The sequence below is a fragment of the Peromyscus eremicus genome, chromosome 6 (assembly GCF_949786415.1).
Source record: "Peromyscus eremicus chromosome 6, PerEre_H2_v1, whole genome shotgun sequence".
Classification (NCBI taxonomy): Eukaryota; Metazoa; Chordata; class Mammalia; order Rodentia; family Cricetidae; genus Peromyscus; species Peromyscus eremicus.
Genome location: NC_081421.1, coordinates 76,688,361 through 76,709,478, shown reverse-complemented (window position 1 = coordinate 76,709,478; position 21,118 = coordinate 76,688,361). Strand labels below are relative to the sequence as shown.

The window sequence follows — 21,118 nt, the reverse complement described above, 5'->3', positions numbered from 1 at the left end:
CGTGCGCCACCACCGCCCGGCCTTAATAAAATTTTTAAAGGACTAAGCTTGATAGACAAAAATTAAATGATTTGTTTCCTGTTAAATTTCGGCAGGCTTTTAACAAAATTGGAGTTCCCTTAAATTTCTATTTAAGTACTAGAAATCAGTCTGCAACTAACAGCAAGTATTGCTCCTGCAAATGACTTGAGCTTGGTTACCAACACTCATGTCAGGCAGCTTCTAACTGCTTCTAACTCCAGCTCCAGAGAGATATGGCACCTCTCACCTCATCGGGTACCAGCATACACACATGCTAAATCCTTACATTTGTGCTTAGGCTGAGATCTATGTACAAGTGCATGCACAAGGGAGCAAGTGCCCAAAAGTGTATGCATGCATGTAGAGTTGAGCTTGCCTGTGCATGGGTATGTAAGCACGTTCTACCTTCTGAGACAAGGTTTCTCACTGAACCTAAAGATGTCTAATTTTAGTGACGAAAAACAATTGAGATCAAAATCACTACTTAACATGTGATGGCTTCAGAGAAAACTGTTTTTTGAGATGGTCTCACTATATAGGCCTGCCTGGCCTAGAATTGTTAATCCTCCTGCCTCAGCCTTCCAAGTGCTATACGTGGAATCACAGGTATGTCATCACATTCAGCCTGAAGTTTCTATAACTTGCTCTACATGGCAAAACACCAACAAAAACAAATTAAAAATTACAGACGATATTTTATCTAGAACAAACATTAAGAAACTAGTTGAGCTGGAAAAAACACTCAGTTGTTAAGAGTGCCTACTGCATTTGCAGGGCTCCACTCCCAGCATCCATATAGGGTGACTCACAACCACCTGCAACTACAGCTCTAGGGGAATGTGACATCTCTGGCCTCTATGTGCACTTATGTGTACACACCCATGCAAACACACACACACACACACACACACACACACACACACATACACATACACACTAATTTAAAAAACAAATCTTTAACTCAGGAGGCAGAAGCACGCAGATTCTCTAAGTTCCAGGCTAGCCAGGGCTACAATGTGAGACCCTGTCTCAAAGAAACTAGTCAAAACACTACATAAAATCATAGTAAGTCATAAAATCATAAATAAATATGTAATCTTAAAAATGTTTAGGTAACTCACATGGAAGCATCAAGGAAAGATACAATGTATGGCATATTTAAGCTGTGACACATCAATAATCATCTTACATAGAGCTAAGTAACTTAAACACCTCCAAATACAAATTAAAACTGGCCGACTAGACAAAATAAAAACTAAAGTCTATGGCACTTGAACCATGACCCACTCTCCAACCTCTCCTACTATCAGAATAACGAAAGCAACATTCTAGATGAACACACTCAAAAAGACATTTTTGTGTTTTGGGTCAAGGTCAAACAGCCAAAAAGACATTTTTTGGTTTTGGTCAAACACAGGTCAAGGACAACATTATCCTCCCCAGGAAGCAACAACCACAAGCATTTCTTATCCCATCCATGTTTGAATTTCACATCCAAAGCCAAGACAGTGTAGCCAAAGATCTGGAGCTTCCTTCTTTCCCAACCCCAACTCCCAGTGCAAAGATTCTGTCCCAAGCACTGCAGACCAAAAGATGAGACAGCTCACTTGTAGGACCAAGAATTCATTCCAGGAAGGTCAAGCCAATGAAATCAATAGCTATGGCTCCTGTCTTCTCAACATTCTGTTCACATCATCCCAAGAAGTAAGCCACTGTTCTCATCTAGCACTCCAGAGCAGAGGCTCAAAGAATCTGCCCAGGTGGCTGAGATGGAACAGGGGGTAAAGAACTTGCTGCCCAAATGGGAAGATCTTTATTCAAATCCCCAGAACACATGTAAAACCCAAGTGTGTAATTAATATAATCACAGTGCTACTACAGCAAGAGGGGAGGCAGAGACAGAAGAATCCCTGCAAATGGGTAGGCCAGCTAGGCTTGCATATTCATTCAGTGACAAAACAAAGAGACTCTTGTCACAAAAAGGTGGAAGGCAAGGACAGATACCCAAGGTTGTCCTGTCCTTGTCCTCTGACCTTCATACACATGCAGTGGGGCCTGTAAGAACTAATGTGCACATGCACACACACACACACAATCTGGGAAAAGGAAGACCATAAGAACAAAGAACTATGACCTTATTTGGAACAAAACAAAGAAAATGTGAAGCCTAAGAACACTCTTAAAAACAAGAAATTCTGGTAGCAAACAGTTAAGACGAAGATGGCAACTCCACAGAACAAATGAAACTGCAGTTGACAAGACAGGCCACAAAAAAGCATTCTCCTCCTGGGGCCAGAACATCTCTCAAACCGATGGTTCAAACACAGAGGCAGGACAGCAGAATACAGACTTTGCTAAAATGACTCCCTCAAATCACTAAACAAAAATCAGTAAAAAACAACTGACAGTACTAGAAGTGAGAATGATCAGTACTTGGGGAGGTAGGAAAGTTCAAAGTCATCCTTAGCTACATGGTAAGTTCGAGGCCAGCTGGGGGCTACATGAGACTCTGTCTCAAAAAAAATTAACCAAACCAGATAAATGCAGGTAGTAATGTTAGAAGAGGTACATATGATACATGAGAAATAAGAAAAAACAAAATGGCTCCTCTTCCAGAGGGCCTGGGTCTGTCTGATTCCCAGAACCGACATGGTGGCTCCCAACTCTCCTCCGAAACTCTAGTTCCAGAGATCTGACACTCTTCTGTACTCTGTGGGCACCAGGCACACAACCGATGCACAGATATATAGAAAGACAAAACACCCATACTCATGAAATTTAAAGAGAAAACTGGAGTAGCTACGTTAAGACAGAAATAATAAATAAATAAATAAATAAATAAATAAATAAATAAATAAATAAATAAATAAATAAATGTGTGCGCAGAAAAGAAGAAAGAATCAATACATTAATTTTAATGTAGTAAGCTGGAGGTAGAGCACATAATTAGCACACACGAGTCCAAAGGTTCAGTCCCCAGAATGGCTGGACAGACAGGATTGTGGGCCAGATGCACTGGCATACAGATAACAACATATATCTATATGCAGTGAAAAACCATCAAGGGACCCAGAAAACCCTCTAAAAACAGGCAGTGTGGGGAGATGGCTCTGCAGTGAAGTTCTTGCAGAGGACCTGGGGTCGGTTCCTGGTGCCACCATGGTGACTCACAACCTCTGAGCCTTATCTTCAGCCTACAATTAAGGTTTGTTTTTACTATGCTGGGGACTGAACTTCTAGGGCCTTGTGGCAAGTGAAGCATGCCCCTTTCCAATGAGCTACATCTCATTAAAAAAAAAAAAATTTTTTTGAGAGTGGCTAGATTAATATCAGATCAAACAGTCTTCAGTGAAGTGTTTCCACTTACATTGACTTTATTTGCATTGACAACTCTCATTATGTAGGATAGTTATCTCTATAAAGCTGCTTGTAAACAAAAATTAAAAAATACTGAACTAATCCTGTAAGGAATACAACATAGGTTTCTGCAAAGCTCTGGTCACATTTTCACCAACATTCATCACAGTACTATTCTATGCAATCTTTTAAGAAGCTTTTTAATATGTACTGTTGGCCCAATGCAACTGAATCCATAGTGTTCTGAAACTTTTTTTAAGGTGTGGGGTGTCTTTTTCTTTCTTTCTTTTTTTAAGATGTGGAGTGTCTTTTTCCTTTTATTATTTTGTGTGTATGGGTGTTTTGCCTGATGTATGTCTGTGAGTGTGCCTCATTAACCATGGAGACCAGGAGAGGGTTTTGGGTCCCCTAGAACTGGAATTACAGACAGTTATAAGCTGCCATGTAGGTGCTGGACTCAAACCTGGGGCCTCAGAAGAGTATCAAGTGCTTTAACAGCTTAAGAGTTTAACTAAACTCTCCAGCCTTCGGTACCTGTAAGTCTTCTTGCCTCAACAAAGCCTCTACTACTTTCTACACACACACACACACACACCCTGCCATCTGATCTCTCTCTCTCTCTCTCTCTCTCTCTCTCTCTCTCTCTCTCTCTCTCTCTCTCACACACACACACACACACACACACACACACACGTAACATTTTTAAATTTTAATATTCTACACTATTACATACCCAACACAAAGATTTAGTGTCATACTGAAGACACCTATAATTAAAAGGGCTTATGTAAATTCTGAGACCTAAACACCACTAACTAGTGTGACGTTCCAATCACTTTCCAAACAGGACTACAAGATTCAAATATTAATTTGAAAATATGTTTGCATTTGTTTCTTGCACAGTGAAATACTGATGATTATAATGATGCTTGTTTTTTTAAGTACTTATTTACCAGGGCCTCTGGTAGACCAGTCAGTGTTTTAACTGCTGAGCCATCTCTCCAGCCCCCTGATGCTTGTTGTTAATAACATATTACAGCGCTGGGAAGAAGGCTCACTGGGTAAAGTGCTTATGACCAAGCTGGAGAATCTAAGTTCAATTTCCAGCACCCAGATTAAAAAAAAAAAAAAAGATGGGCTGCACACTGTGATGCACACTGGAGAGGCAGACAGAAAAATTTTTAGGGTTTGCTGGACAGCCGGTCTAACTCAATCAGGTTCAATAAGAAACCCATTCTCTCCAGGAAAGGCGCAAAGCTACACAGAGAAACCCTGTCTCGAAAAAAAAAAACAAAACAAAAAAATAAATAAATAAATAAATAAATAAATAAATAAATAAGAACAAAGAAACCCATTCTCAAAAAATCAGGTCCAGAAATCAATTTAGGAAGACCTGACATCAACCTCTGACTTCTAAGTACTGCAGACACACATAAAAATAAACACACACATACAAATAACATCAGTACATTACAATACAGCTACTGAAAACCCTCTAAAGGGAAACATTTACTTAAGTACTTAAACTTCAAAGTTAGAAAATCAAACTAAGGGGATGGAGATGGCTAAATGGGTAAGAGCATTGGCTGTTGTTTCAGAGGAACTGGATTCAATCCCCACTCACATGACAACTCACAAGTGTCTGCAACTTCGCTCCAACACCCGCTTCTCAATTTCAGGCTGGATTTCTTCATTACTCCCTATATTTTATAGGTTAGTATCTCCAACATGAAAAAGCCGTATTTAAGTATGACTTTTATCAATCTACCTCAGTGGCCTTGTTTGTTAAAGTGAGTGGACTTACAGTGAGACCTGGCATTTTTTTTCAAGGGGGAATGAATGAGTGTACGGGAAGAGACGGTTCATTGACATGGAAAGTCCTGGGTTTGATTCTTAGCACTAGAAAAATAACATTACTGTACCTTTTAGATCTTTATAAGCAATAAGGTATCATGAAAATGTTTTACATTGAGACTGATCATTTCCTTGTTTTGTTTTCAGAGGAACATGCTATATGTAACCCAAGCTGGCTTCAAATTCAAAATCCCAAGTGCTAGAATTATAGACAAGCAATACCGTATCTGGCTTGGACTTCGTGCTATTTTACAAAGTGGTCTAGATGAATTCAAGGGAAATATTCAAATAATTCACTGTCCACAGCTAATTTTTCCTGCCATTATTAATTCAGACAATCTATCTTGAGGGCATACAATATTAAGAGAAAAAGATGGATAGATGTAACAAGAGAAAAAGTTGGACAGATGTAAGAACAGTTTGAGCTACAAGTGAAAGGATACAGACCACAATCAATCATATATAATATGCATATGAGAAAAAGGGATCATCTCCAAACCAACATATGGGCAGAAGCAGCTAATTTCAGCCATAACTAATCTCTACTTCTGAACATTTCAATAAATATTTGATTTACTGTTACAAAATATCTTGCACCATTTTTTAAATGATTTGATCATGAATCACTTCAGCAAGTTTCAATGGGCTCAAGGTCTATTACATATCCCCCACCCCCATAATATGCTTCACAATACATGAAGGTAATACTGAGTGGAAAACAAAAAACTTAATATCCTGATAACACTGAAATGCAGTGCTTTTGTTACTTGTGATTCCTCAGACTTACAAGTACAAGCACAGTGAAATTCTAAGCACCCTACCTCTTATCTACTGTATTCCATATAAAAATGGGTAAATGTTTTCTTCAATAACATTCACCCTGTACACTAGTACTTATTATGTGAGACTTGTTTCTAAAAAATGTTGTATAGTTTTGATATTAGCATTCTATTAATAAACCATAACAGGCCAAAGTGCTCCAAAAATTTTATACCAGCAGTCATTTGTAACGTTTCAAGTAAAAATGTGAGTGATCTCTTTCAAATCCTGCATAACATACTACACTGCAAACACACTTCTTGAAACCTGACTCATAACTGTTACCTAATACTTCCCACCAAATCCAAACATGGGGACATGGTATCAGAGGGTAGAGCAAATGTTTTAGGCTTTAAGACAATATCAAGGATATGAAAGGAACTTACATAACAAAAGAAAATTTCTATAATTTTTTATTGAAAAATTTTTTAAAATAAAACAGCCTAGTAAAATTATTTGTAATACTTAAATAATAATAAGAATAGAGGCCTGGCAGTAGTAGTACATGCCTTTAACCTCAGCACTCAAGAGGCAGAGGCAGGTGGATCTTGGAATTCCAGGTCAGCCTGGTTTATAGAGTTCCAGGACAGCCAGGGCTACACAGAAACCATGTCAAAACAAACAAACAAACAAAAAAGAATGGAAATATTTGTAGAATAATTTGGAACATTTTGCTCAACTGAGGAAGATTTAATATAATTCCCACATGTAGAGGACTTTCCTTGCTTGGCTTAGAAATAAAACACTCAGAAATTTACCTTGTTTATTATTTTGAGCCTATGTATTTTGGTATGGTAGCCAGCCTCTGAAGTAGACCTTAAGGGCATTTTCATTTTTTTATTTAAGAAATTTTGCTGTGACTCAGGCCAGGTCATTTAAGGCACACAACTATTTTCCTTATACTTTGAATCTTTGGTTCTTGGGGAAAAGTTATGCTGTGAGAACACTCTTTTATAGTCATTTGAAAGGGACCCATAGAGAAAAAAGTTTTCTACCATATGAGTGAGCAACTTTGGAGGTAGTGCATCTTCTTCTAGCCTTATCAGTTTCAGATAACTATAACCTAGTAATTTTGACTACAATCTCACTAGAAGCACTGAGCCCTAACTGCCAAATTCTTGGGGCATTTTGGGGGTTTGCTTTTTTTGAGACACGGTCTTCTATAGCTCACGCTGTCCTTGAACTTGCTATGTACTTGGGGATGATGTTGAACACCTGACTTCTTGCCACTAAGCAACCAAGCACTAATGGTGACAGGCATACACCACCACAGCTGACTCTATTCTTCCTTTATTTCTTTTGTTTCCTTTTCTTTCACTGCAACCCTTCCTGATCACAATTCTGCCTGCCCCCTCCTCTTCTTCCCTTACCCCCCATCTCACACACACACACATCCTGAGTACTCTATTCAAGCCTCATTTCCCTTCTTCATTAAAGGGCCACTCTGCTTTATGTAGGTGACTTGTTGCCCGTGTGGTTGGTGTAGTGATTTGAATGAGAAATATCCCCCTTAGGTTCTGGTATTGAACACCTGGTGCCCAGCTAGTGGCGCTGTTTAGGAAGTCATTGTTAATTGTCGTGTTCTCTTGGTCATAGAGATCAGCCTTGAGAAACAGTGGACGCTAACCACAAAAAGATAAAAGACAAAGAACAAGAGGTCTACCTTAGTTAGAGGCTGGTTATCATACCAAAATACATAGGCTCAAAATAATCTTCAGTTTACATATTCAACAAAAAAATACACGTAATCCACTGAGAATTCTTGCAAAAGCAAAGATAAGCAGTCTGAAGAAAAATAGAAAACATACAGACAATTCACAGAACGAACATAAATCACATATACACATTCAAAAAGTATTACTGGAGCTGTGGTGTAGCTCAGCAGTATAGCATTTGTCTAACATAACATGTAAAGGCCATGGGATGGATCCCCAACATATGGGGTTGGGGGGTTGTTCATTAGTACCATGTAGTGCCCGCTCTTTCATCACTAAGCATTTCTCTATAAAAGATGCATCTGTGTTCATTCATTCTTGCAGTCTTTCCCACTGTCCCTTGGGTCTAACGACTAGGGACAGAGGGGCAGTTTGTGACTCACAGAAGAGACAGAGGTTAATTTATCCATCATCCCAGCCTAATCTCTGAATTTGGCACTAGGAAAAAAAACAGTGATGGAAAAGTCATAACCATAAAGAAAACAAGATCAGTAGGTCTATGGTGAACTATTTATGAAAAGGCTAACTCCAGGTAAGAAGCGCTTACTTCATTTTTACATTCTGCTAGGGGCATACTGATGGACAGACCTAATCTCAAGACTGTAAGTGAACAAATCTGACACCTCCTATTCTCACTGTCCCAATAATTGTAAATTATCATTTTCTTATTGTCCTTTAAAGAATCAAGTCTTATTTTGACCTTAGAATCTTTATATTCTAGTTCTTAAAAGACTCAAAGCACTTCTGCCTACATTATAGCTATTTATACACAGAATATTAAAAAAGTTTTAAATAGTTATCAATTCATTAGGGAACAGGGAGATGGCTCAATGGATACAAAGTATTTGCTATACAAGTACGAGGACTAGAGTCCAGATCCCCAGAACCTACACTTTAAAACACTTGGGAGGCAAGGGCAGAGGGCTGGAGGGCAGAAGGCAAAGGGCAGAGGGCTGGAGGGCAGATCTGAGTTCAAGGGCGCCTGGTCTACATAGAAAGGTTCAGTCAGGTGGTGCACACCTTTAATCCCAGCACTCAGAAGGCAAAAGCAGGAGGATCTCAGTGAGTTCGAGGCCAACCTGGTGTACAGAGTAAACTCCAGGACAGCCAGGGCTACACAAAGAAACTTTGTCTTGAAAAACGAAGGGGGGGGGGGGCAGGGAGAGGGGGGAGGGGGGAGAAGCAGGGTATGCCTGACTGCTGCCAGTAATCACAATACCTGAGTGTCAGAAACAGGGGAACCACTAGCCAGATAGGTTGGAAGTGGCAAGCTCCCAGTTCAGCAAGAGACGCTGTCTCAGTAAAGTGGAGTACTCAAGGAAGAAGACACCCAAAATAAACTTCAGGATTCCATGGGCAGGCACCCACATGTGAACATATACCTGCACATACATGTACCCATACACACAAACACACACACAAACACACACACCACACACATAACAAAATATAATTCTATCAGAAATAGTTTTCATGTGTGTGTATATATTTACATATATATATATAAAATTAAGCTAGAGCTATAACTCATGTGTCTAGAATGCTCCAGGCCATGAGTTCAATCTCTACCACCAAAATAATACATACATGTATACATATGCACATAGTTAAGAGTGGCATTGTCCTACATTACTTCCAACCTCTTTAATGTCTGCTAGTAGAAGTTGGCCTGATATAAACTTTCACATTAATCAGGGTTGTTTAGTCAAAGTTCCACCACATTGAAACCAGGTTGGCTCTGAACTTGTAGACTTAGGTGATCTTCTTCTATCAAGTTCTCAAGTAGCAGGGGCTACAGAAATGCACCACCAAGCCAAGCTCATTTAATCTGTCTTTAGACTTTTTTCTTTGAAGCACATAAAAACCTAACCTCATATAACTATATACTTAAGAAAAGGAAAGATTACATTTAGTAGTCTTTTCAAATAATTGTAGAAAAACTGACAGTTCTCTCACATAACAGAAAAACTTCAAAAGTACATTTCTTAAGTGTCTGTCGTAATGTGGACTCCTAAACCTTTTACTTCTCTCATATTTAAATCTATGTCCTTCTAGCCTGTTGTGCTTTGAATCTCTTTCCTAAGCTTATTACAGCATTACACATTGATCAGTTGGATAATATTCATTCACTGAGTTGTATAGTTCTTCCAAATGCTGACATTTTATTATCCAATATAAATACATGCTCACATACACTCTCTACCAATCTCATCAGAAAAGGATTTAAATACTAAAAAACTGTCAGGCTCATAGCAACAGATACCCTTTTTCCAAAATTCCAATTTTCATTTAAAAGCTCAATTTTTATCCTTGGCAAACATATACTGCAACTTGTTTTCCTAGAAGTGACAGGCGCAATTCATTCATTCTTGATATAATGGCTGCCAAACACCCATGCCTGAAAACATCGTCTGTCAGTCACTTTCAATTAAATTATTTTCCATTTTAAAAAAAATATGCAGCTAACTCAACTCAACTCTTAACAAAGTAGCAGTATGGACACAATGACTTAGGCTGGCTAGGAGATACAGCTCAGTAGGAAGGCATGAAGCCACCATATTATGCTATGGGACCAGCAATTTTACCCACCACTGTGTCAGCACACTAACTAAAGCAAATAATGTAGCAGTGTAGTTATTTAAAAAAAATGCTTTAACCCTGCAAACCATGAAAGGGTCTCAAAGACAACAGCACTCATATTCTGTGGACCACCCCTTAAAAACTACTGTTTAGCTGGGCCGCAGTGGTACACACCTTTAATCCCAGCACTCAGGAGGCAGAGGCAGACGGAGCTTTTTGAGTTTGAGGCCAGCCTGGTCTACAGAGCAAGTTCCAGAACAGCCAGAACTACACATAGAGAAACCCTGTCTTGAAAAAAAAACAAAAAACAAACAAACAAAAAAAGAACTACTGTTTAGCCAGGCAAAGTGGTACCCTGGCCTAAGACCCCAATTTCTCAAGAAACTGAACCAGGAGGATCAATTACTTGAGCCCAGGAGTTCAAGGACAGTCTGGGCAAAGCAGCAAGACCCTATCTGGAAAAACAGGGCTAAAATTCAAAGTTGGTAAAATTTTTGCCTAACAAGCATGAAGCCCTAAATTCAATCCTCAGCACCTCATAAACCAGGAGTAGTAGCACACCCCTGTAATCTCAGTACTCAGGAGACAGAGGCAGGAAGATCAGAAGTTCAAAGTCATGCTCAACTATATACTGAGTTCAAAGCTCTGCTATACAAGACATTATCTCCAAAAATTAAAATTAAGAAAAAAATTAAAGTGGGGTTGAAGAGACGGCTCAGCTATTCTGAATACTTACTCTTCTTCCAGAAGACCCCAGTACAATTCCCAACACCCACATCAAGTGGCTCACAACTGCCTATAACTCCATCTCCAGGGAATCAGAGGCCTCATCAATGTGCTATCACAAATGTACCCAAGTAAGTTTCCTCTTTAAGAGTTTATCTGGTGTTACATGCCTTTAATCCTACCACTTAGGAGGCAGAGGTGAGTTCAAGGCCAGCATGGTCTACACATCAAATTTCAGAACAGCTAGGTCTACACAGAGAAACCCTGGGGGGGGGGGGGGGGGGCCCTGGTATCTGAAACTTTGTTCTGATGCATCAATAAAATTTCTATTTCTACTGTTACATTATAGATTTAAATGTACACACTACTAAAAGCTTTTCTGATACAACCTGACAAGGCACCAAACATTTTTTAAACCACAAAAGCACTTTTAAAAGCTCACTACTGAGATTCAACCAGTATGAACTAGTTTGATTTTCCAATGCTCTAACACTAAATTAAACTTGTTTCTCAAAATACTTAAATCCAGGAGCAGGCAAGGTAACACTTACTGCACTTGTAGAGGACCCAGGTTAAATTCCCAGCATCCACTTAGCAGCTCATAACTTCCTATAACTCCATTTCCAGGGGATCCAATGCCTTCTTCTGACTTTCCATGGGCACTGCATGCACATGGTGTGCACATATACATCCAGATACAACACTCACAAGATAAAAATTACAATTTTAAAGTCCAAGTTCTTCGAAGTCTGGTAGATATTACCTGCACCAGAATCACATGAGGAGCATTTTAAAAGTGTATGTACAGAGCCCAATCTGGTGGCACATGCTTACAATCCTAGTCCTTGGGAGATCAGAGTTAAAGACCATACTCAGATACAAGCAAGTCTGAGACCAGCCTGGACTACATGAGATCCTGTTTCAAAAAAAAATAATAAAAGTGCAGATCAAGAGGTGGAGGTAAAATCAGTAGTAGAAGGTTCGCCTTAAATGATAAAGGTGCTGAATCCAACCTCCCCCACTTGAAAATAAAAAAAGTATAGTTAAATTAAAAAATAGTAGTAGTAATAATAATAATAATAAATTAAATAAAAGGAATGTCGAGATGGCTTAGCTATTAAGATCACTGGCTGCTCTTCAAGAGGAGCTGGGTTCGATTTCCAGCACCCACATGGTGACTCACAGTCAGTTTTAGGGGAACTGATGTCCTCTTCTGGCCAAAGGCACACACATGCAAAGATACACAGGCAGGCAAAACACCCCACAAATAATTCTATTTTAAAAAGGTATAGTTACAGGGCTGGAGAGATGGTTTAGCGGTTAAGAGCACTGGCTGCTCTTCCATAGGGCCCGAGTTCAATTCTCAGCACCCACATGGCAGCTCACAACTGTCTGTAACTCCAGTTCCAGGAGACCTTCACACCAATATACATAAAAATAAAGTTAAATAAATTTAAAAAAAAAGAATCCCTCTAGAGCTGGATTTATTTAAAAAAGAAAAAAAAAAGGTATGGAGTCAATGTCAAATCAAATTTCTGAAAAAAATCCCAAAAATCAATATTTAACAAGCTCTGCAGATGACTCATATCTTAAAAGATTTGTGTGTGTGTGTCTGTGTCCATGCTAGAGCTACAGGCAGTGTTACAGGCAGTTGAAAGCCCCCTGATGGGTCCCCTTGGTGCTGGCAACCAACTTTGGTCATCTGTAAGAGTAATCAGTGCTCTTAACTAGTCATCTCTCCAGTCCCTCTAGATCAGTTTCTCAACCTGTGGCTCATGACCTCTGCCAAACCTCTATCTCCAGAAATATTCACATTATGGATTCATAACAGTATTAAAATTACAATTATGAAGTAGCAATAAAAATAATTTTATGGGTCACAACATGAGGAACTGTATTAAAGGGTTGAAGCATTAAGAAGTTGATTTTTTGTTTTTTTTTTTTGAACAAGATTTCTCTGCATAGCCCTAGCTGTCCTGGAACTCACTCTGTTAACCAGGCTGACATCAAACTCAGAGATCTGCCTGCCTCTGCCTCCCAAGTGCTGGGATTAAAGGCATGTGCCACCAGCCCCTGGCTTTTAGATAACTCTTATTTGCTCAAAAGTCCTTTATTGAACACACATTCTGCAATAGTCTAACAGAAAATAGAGATGAGCAAGTAAAAAATTAGATTTTTAACTGTGCTATGAAATATAAAGGGCACATATAAGTTACTGACAAAATATTTCCTAGATTGTCTGCCTAAAAATGGCTGATTTAATACTCAATTTGTTTTAGATTCTCTTCAAAAAACAAAATTACTTAGAAAGCAGCATTACTTAGAAAGTGACTGTGTTGATTCCTTTCCACTTATTTTAGTTCAAAAACAAAAGGGAAGAGAATTGAAGGCATTTACAGATTATTCTCTCTCCTGCACAAATTTCAGAGAGCCAATTTTGTAACTTCAGTCCCTCAGCTAATCAGATACATTTGCATCTTTGGTTCCCTCTAAATGTCTCCCCTAACACAGGCTTTCACAAGAACACTGAATCTCATGTGTCCTATTATGCTCTTAAGGGCCATAAGCAGTTATCCTCTTTATACCTATTATCATTTAGTATCTCCATCAACCAAAACTCAGATTTTAATTTTTTTAATTTTTATTTATTTTTATTTGCATTGGTGTTTTGCTGCATGTACGACTGTGTGAGGCTGTCAGATCTTGAGTTACAGACAGTTGTGAATTTGCCATGTGGGCGCTGGGAACCTCTTAACCACTGAGCCATCTCTCCAGCCCCCAGATTTTAATTTATTTGTTGTTGTATTTGTAGACAGCATTTCATTGTGAGCTATGTAAATCAGGATGGCCTTGGACGAAACAGCAACCTCCATGCCTCAGCCTAAGTGATGGAATTATAAGTATACACCACCACACTCAGCTAAGAACTTTATTTTTGGCTGGCCAATGGTGGTGCACACCTTTAATCCTGGTATTCAGTAGGCAGAAGAAGGGTCCCAAGTTCAAGGCCATCCCGGTTTACAAAATAAGTTCCAGGGCTACACACAGGAACCCTGTCTCAAAAAAGAAGAGAAGAGAAGAGAAGAGAAGAGAAGAGAAGAGAAGAGAAGAGAAGAGAAGAGAAGAGAAGAGAAGAGAATTCATCTCTCCAATTTCTTAGGAAATGACCCTAGGGAAAAAACCCAAATTCAGCATTTCTCATAAAGCCAATACCTACCCTAATACCAAATGTGCCCTTTTATAACATCTGGTATCAGTTTTTACTGCCCATTCCAAAGAATTTCTCACCTAGATCATGGTCAAGATTCTAACTGGTCCCCCTGCCTGAAGCCTTGCCTCTTCTTGTCCCTCCAGTGCCCTACGTCATCTTTCTGGATCACAAATCTGAATGTTTTTTCCTCCTGATAGAAAAACTCTTCAGAAGCTGGGCTAGCTCAGATGGTCAAGTGCTTGCCTAACATGAATGAAATCCTGGATTCCATCACCCGCTGTTGCGGAATATTTGTTTAACTATGCAAAGATGTGTTTCATTTGTTTAACTATGTAAAGATGTATTGCTGTTTTACCTTGACTGCTTAAGGCACCTGATTGGTCTAATAAAAAGCTGAATGGCCAATAGTGAGGAAGGAGGTATAGGCAGGACTTCCCAGCAGGGAGAGTAAGGAGGAGGATTGGGGGAGGGGCAGAGGCCAGACAGACACAGAGGAAGCAAGCAAGTAGGACATACAGAATGAAAGAAAAGTAAAAAGCTCTGAGGCAAAACGTAGATGAATAGAAACAGGTTAAATTAAGTTATAAGAGCTAGCAGGACAAGCCTAAGTAAGCTAAGGCCAAACATTCATAATTAATAAGTCTCCGTGTCTTTATTCTGGAGCTGGTTGGCACCCCAAAGAAAATTCCAACTACAATCAGAACTACATAGGAGTAGTGGTACATGGCTAATCCCTGAATTTAGGAAGCAGAAGATCAGAAGTTCAGGGTCATTCGAGACACTATGTGGAGTTTGAGGACAGCCTAGCGTAAGAGACGCCTTCAGGAAAGTCCTCTCTAGTCTACAGGATAAATCCCAATCAACTCTTTGGCATAATCCACAATTCCTTTCTGGCAGTTCCAAAGTCATTCAAAAAGCTTTGAAATTATAAGCCTTTTAGCAAGGTTGTCATAAAACCTAACTCATTTAATTGTAGGATGTATCTACCCATTAATGTATTTATTAATTTCGATATAGAAACATAGTTTCATAATGAGTACTTACATTCTGCTACAGAGTACACAAGAGATCTTTCTAGGAAATGGAAAATTCCAATACTGCATCTCAAATCCATAACACATCTAAACCTAACAGTTTCAGAAACTGGAAGGGTAGATCCCTTAACTATCGAGCCCATTAGTAAATCTAACTTCCACCAATCACCTTACATATCTTTCAGTTAAAGGGTTGTAGAAAGTGCCCTGTGCAACCAATCGAGGTACTCACTCATCAAGAAACATGCTCCAGGACTTCCTTTACCAGGAAGCTTCCCAGACCTTCCCTCCATTATGCCCAACCATGGTAGCCACCTCTACTGCTGCAGGTTACACAGACTGAATGAAATCCTGAGTATTTTATTCAGTCCTAGTACAGTGCCCTGAATACTTGGGCCTATTAATGCATAACAAACAAAATAATGTAAGCCCAACTCTTCCTAACACTCTCTTCCGTTCCAAGTTCCTTTCATCCTCAAATCCAAGGATTTCCCCTTAACCATGCAGGCCCCTCACAACTATTATCACTTACCGAGCTCCTCATCGCAATGTCATCTGGGGCCTTCTTTCAGCCTAAGGTCTCCAATGCCTTTTATTATCATTTAATCGGTAGTTCTTTCTCCTAGCCGAGAACAGGCCAATTCCCCTCTCCAAAGCAATCCATCCCCACCCCTCTCTGGCCACTCACTCGTCGAATCCTCCCGGACCAGAGCCCTTGCATCCAAAAACACTTCTCACGGCGGGTTTTGCAGACCCCTTTTCTGTCTCTGTTAGTCCACCCTCTGCAGAAGCTCCTCAAACCTCCCTCGCAGCATCCCCTCCCCCAGCCCCTCGCGGCCGGCACCCCTCCCTTCTGCCTCCCCGTATCTCCGGCGGTGCAGCTTCTCTGGTAACCGTCCCCGGGGCCGTGCCTTTCGCCTCTGAAACCTCTCAGCACGGCAACCTCCGAGCAGCCCCAGGACCCCCGCCCGCGTCGCCAGACCCGCACCAGGGTGCGGCCTGCTGCTCACCTTGCTGGACGTCGCCGTTGCTGCCCCCGGGGATGGGCACGCTGAGCTGGCGCTCGGGCTCCGGCAGACAGCGCAGGCAGAAGGAGTGCAGGCAGGGGAGCAGCTTGGGCTCCGCCTCACGCCGGCTCTGCAAGCTCTGCTGACACACGGCGCAGGTGTCCAGGAGCGAGGCTGGTGGCCCAAGAGGCGGCCCCGACGAGGGACCCGGGGCCGGGGCCGGAGCCGACGCTGCAGCCGGGGCCGGCGCCGATGCCGCGCCCCCAGGAACCGTGGAGCCCACTGAGGCCGCGGGGACCGAGGCGGCCGGGGCCGAGCCTGAGGAGGCCGCGGTCACCCCCCCGTCGTCGGGCCCAGCCGCACCGCCCTCCGCGCCAGCCCTGCCGCTTTCCTCCTCCTCCTCCTCCACCAGCACCGCGGCGAGAGGCGGCTCCGCCTCCTGCGCCGCGGGCCCGGCGGCCCCGGCGGTTACCGGCGCGCTGCCGCTGCCCCCGCCGCCGCTCTCTGCCTCACCGCCGCCTTTGTTTTCCGCCATGTTTTCCTCTTTGAACCCGCCGGACCGCCCCGCGCCGCCCGCCGCTCGCGCCGCCGCCGCCGCCCCCAGCCTCAGCCGCAGCCACAGCGAGAGCGGCCGCCGAGAGCGAGCGAGGTAGCGAGCAAGCGAACACACGAGAGCGCGCGCGCACGCGGCGCCCCCGCCCTCGCGTCGCGCGGCGGGAGGGGCGGGCGCGCGCACGCACGCACCGACGTCCTCCGGAGGGAGGCGGGAACTCGGGGCGGGCGGGCGGGCGGGCGCGCGCGCGCGGGCGCGGGCGCGGAACCGTCCGCGAAGCCAGTCCGCGCCTCGGGGCGGTGCGTTGCGACAGAGCCGGGGCTCTGCCGCTCGGAAGGAGCTTTTAAAGCCTGAAGTCGGTGCAGCTGGGTGCCTGTGGTCTGGAACTGGCTGCTAGCGCCGAAGGGGCGGTGGCGCGGGGAGAAGGGAGGGAAAGCGTGCAAGGGTAGGAGGCTGGCCCGCGAGCGTCTCCGCGGCGACGCCGTCCCCAGCGACGGGCGCGCCTCCGCGGGAGCTTCACCTGTCGCGCGCTCGGACGCGGCGGCCTTCCAGCTAGGAGGTGCGGGCCACCTGGGTCTGTGCTAGGTGTTGATGGACCGCGTTCTCTAGAGGGCTGCGACTCCAGGGAGCAGCTGAGCAGAACCCCCACTCCCCCACCCACACACACACCCCCCAAAGGTCTCCAGAAATAGGCTTCCTCCGGTGAGAAAGAAGTCTCCTAATAGCTATTTTTAGCCTCTTAAGGTGATTCTCCAACGTTGCTACATACCTGGAAGCCAATCAAATGATCTTTTTCTAAACAGAGATGCCAAGGCCACACCCCAGAGCAGAATCAGGAAGTTGGAGAGCAGATGAATGTTGAAAAGTCCTTGTGGCTGATGTGCCAGTTTAGGAGACCACGTTTCTAACCAATATTATATATCCTGAGAGTCTCACTCAGCGTCTCCGGGTGAGCAAGCTGACTGCCCTCGCGTCTGTCATAGAAGCTTTCTGAAAGGGTTTGGTTCGTTTTGGTTTGAGATCAGGCCTCTCTACAGGCTGGCATCAGACCTCCACTTTCCCAGTACAGCTGTATGTAACATGATAGTGGCCATCTGTAGTCACCTGCAGACAGGCCGAGTTCAAGGCCAGCTTAGGCTTCTCAGGGAGACCTTGTCTCCAAAAGGAAATGGGGGAGGGGGAACGTATGTAAGTGCAACAGCTGCTTTAATGTTAGGTTCAGAAATCCATCCTGAACCATAGACAGTATTGCAGGAAATATATTTGTCTGAGTCCTTAAATTTACAGAAAAACGTTTTTCGTTAATCCCTTCAAAACCTCTGGTGCCCCCGTATGTGTTAGATACAACACTGGGGTTTCTGCAGGGCTAGAACAAAGAAGCTCTCTGCCTTCAAGAAGTTGACAAATTTAATGGATGAACGCGGATAGTGTGTCAGGAATGATAAACGCTATGGAGTAAACATCAGGAGAGTGTAAAGGATTAGTGCTGATTGAGTAAGGGCTCTGTTGATAGGTGAAGAAGCCTGACTTGCCCAAGAGTATTCAGGTAGAGGAACAGGTAACAGATACAAAGGGCCTGAGGCAAATAGAGATTCCTGGTTTCCGGAGAGGAACAACCTGGAGTCAGAGTGCTTAGAATTGCTTGAACAAGGGAAGGAGAAAAACATGAGATAAGACTGTTGTGGTGGTTTGAATAAGAATGGCCCCCCATAGGCTCATTTATTTGAATGTTTGGTCCCCAGGGAGCAGACCTGCTTGAAAGGATTAGGAGGTGTGACCTCCTTGTTGGAGGAAGTGTGGCATTGGGGCTTGCAAAGAATACTTCCAGAGTTCTGTCACTGAGTAAGTTTGACAACCACTAATATCAAGAGAGTGAGACCAGAAACGAGTTCTGCACCCAATTATTATCTATCAGCTCTTCTGTATTTCCAAGATCATTGAGGTGCACAATAATAAATACACCAGTACTGAAGCAGAAACGTCCAGTTTACAAAGTATTCTCTAATTCTTGCAATTAGTAAAATGTGTCCTAATTTAGACAATAAGTAGATTTCATTATATGAATATATTATAATGCATTGGCTACTATTTTTAAACAATAAGGTGGTTTCTAAATTTCTATTAAAAAACAATACTGTGCAGCTGGGCAGTGGTGGCACAAACCTTTAATCCCAGCACTCAGGAGCAGAGGCCTGAGATCAAGCCCAGCCTAGCCAACAGATCCATTTCCAAGACAGCCAGGGCTACACAGAAAAACCCTGTCTCAAAACACCAAAAAAAGAAAAGAAACCAAAACAAAATACTGTGATAAGCACTGTGGTCATAATTTACATGTCTCCAGTTATTTCTTCTGGATATTCTCAAAAATGAAATTGCTGATTTAAATAGTGTGGCCGTTGTAAAGGTTTTCAATAATAAAATTCCAATCTCTTAGGCTATTAACCGTTAGGCTAGGCAAGGACTTCCTGAACAGAACAGCAGCACAGGGCTAGCTCCGAGTTTCAGCAGATGGAGACTCTACACAGCAAAGGAAAATATCAACAGAGCGCAAAGACAGTCCACAGAATGGGAGAAAGTCTTTACCTGTTATATCTCAGACAGGGGGCTAATATACAGAATTTACCAAAAATTGAAAGAGAAAAAAAAAAAAAGCAACTGAAAATGACCAGTCATCAAAGGGGCTAATGAATGGATACATTGTTTTCATTCTTCACATTTTTCTTTTTCTTTTTTACACTTCTTTTTTTTCTCTAGTAAGAAATTTTTTATTCATTTTACATACAAACCACAGATTCCCCCCTCCTTTCTCCTCCCACCCCTCCCAGCCTTCATTCCCCAAACCACCCCCTAATAGATACTTTAAAAAAAAAGCCGGGCGGTGGTGGTGGTGGTGGTGGTGGTGGTGGTGGTGGTGGTGGTGGTGGTGGTGCACGCCTTTAATCCCAGCACTTGGGAGACAGAGGCAGGGGGATCTCTGTGAATTTGAGGCCAGCCTGGTCTACAGAGCGAGATCCAGGAAAGGCTCAAAGCTACACAGAGAAACCCTGTCTCGAAAAACCAAAAAGAAAAAAAGAAAGAAATTCCAATAAATGGCCAATAACTTTTGTTGTTGTTGTTGTTGTTGCTTCGAATCAAGGTTTCTCTGTGCAACAACCCTAGATGTCCTGGAACTTGCTTTGTAGACTAGGCTGGCCTGGAACTCACAGAGATCCACTTGCCTGTGCCACCTGAGTGCTGGGATTAAAGGCATGGGCCACCACCACCCGGCTAATAACTAATTTTTAAAATGTTCAACTTCCATAGTCATCAGGGAAATGAAAATAAAAACTACTTTGAGATGCCACTTCACCCAAATCAAAATGGCTATCATCACGAAATCTAAAAACGGGCCTAGAAAGATGGCTCAGAGGTTAAGAGCACTGGTGGCTCTTCCAGAGGCCATGAGTTCAGTTCCCAGCACCCACATGGTGGCTCACAGCCATCTGTAATGAGATCTGGTGCCCTCTTCTGGCATGTATACATAGTAAATAAGTAAATCTTTAAAAGAAAAAAAAAAACTAAACACAAATGTTGGAGAGGATGTGGAGAAAGAGGAACTCTTATTTTTAAAAAAATTAATGAATAACCAAGTAGTTTTTTAAAGTTTTTTGTTTTTTTTTTTTTTTTTTTTTTCACATTTCTCACTCTAAAGATCTCTAGTTCCTCATACTCCACTCAGGTCTAAATCCACTCTGGCCACATTTCCACTCACATCATTCTACCGAAACTGCTTTCTCCAACACTGTGGTTTATTTCCATATATTTGCATTAAGTGTACATGTTTGACTCCTAACTGTCATCTCAAAGGGATTTAACACTGTTGCTGTCTCCCTCTTCAGGAGTCACTTCTTGGCTCTCGAGATACCACCCTCTCCTGATTTTCCTCTTGCCACCTGAACTGCTGTTTCTGTGCTACAGGCTGTTAGAGGCCCCGTACCATGGGTAGGCTCAGTGATTTGCTGAATGAACCTATACAATTTCAAATGTCTGCTATAATTTATTAAAGTTGACAGGTATAGGTAAAAATCATCCAAGGCAAAAAACATGTAGAACAAAGTTTCAATGTTTCCAGGTATCCTCTCATGTTAGAGTTACCTTGGTTCCCCCAACAATGAGATGTGTCAACATGTATATTGTGCTGCCAATCAGGGAGGCTCACCCAAGACATGCTGTCAGAATCTTTATGGGAGTCAGTCCCATAG

At 42.3% G+C, this 21,118-nt stretch overlaps 1 protein-coding gene across 3 annotated transcripts in view; it reads right to left on the bottom strand.

The window, feature by feature from the left end:
* Trim33 (tripartite motif containing 33) overlaps window positions 1-16,881 on the bottom strand; it is an 84,830-nt gene extending 67,949 nt beyond the window's left edge. For 2 of the 3 annotated variants that reach the window (XM_059265988.1, XM_059265989.1), the window contains exon 1: window positions 16,328-16,881. In XM_059265988.1, the coding sequence (XP_059121971.1) occupies window positions 16,328-16,859 (532 nt within the window). In that variant the 5' untranslated portion in view covers window positions 16,860-16,881. Of the gene's footprint in view, window positions 1-15,549; window positions 15,749-16,327 lie in introns of those variants that run through there. The other variant, XM_059265990.1, reaches the window with a different exon arrangement.
* Between the last annotated feature and the right edge of the window lie 4,237 nt (window positions 16,882-21,118).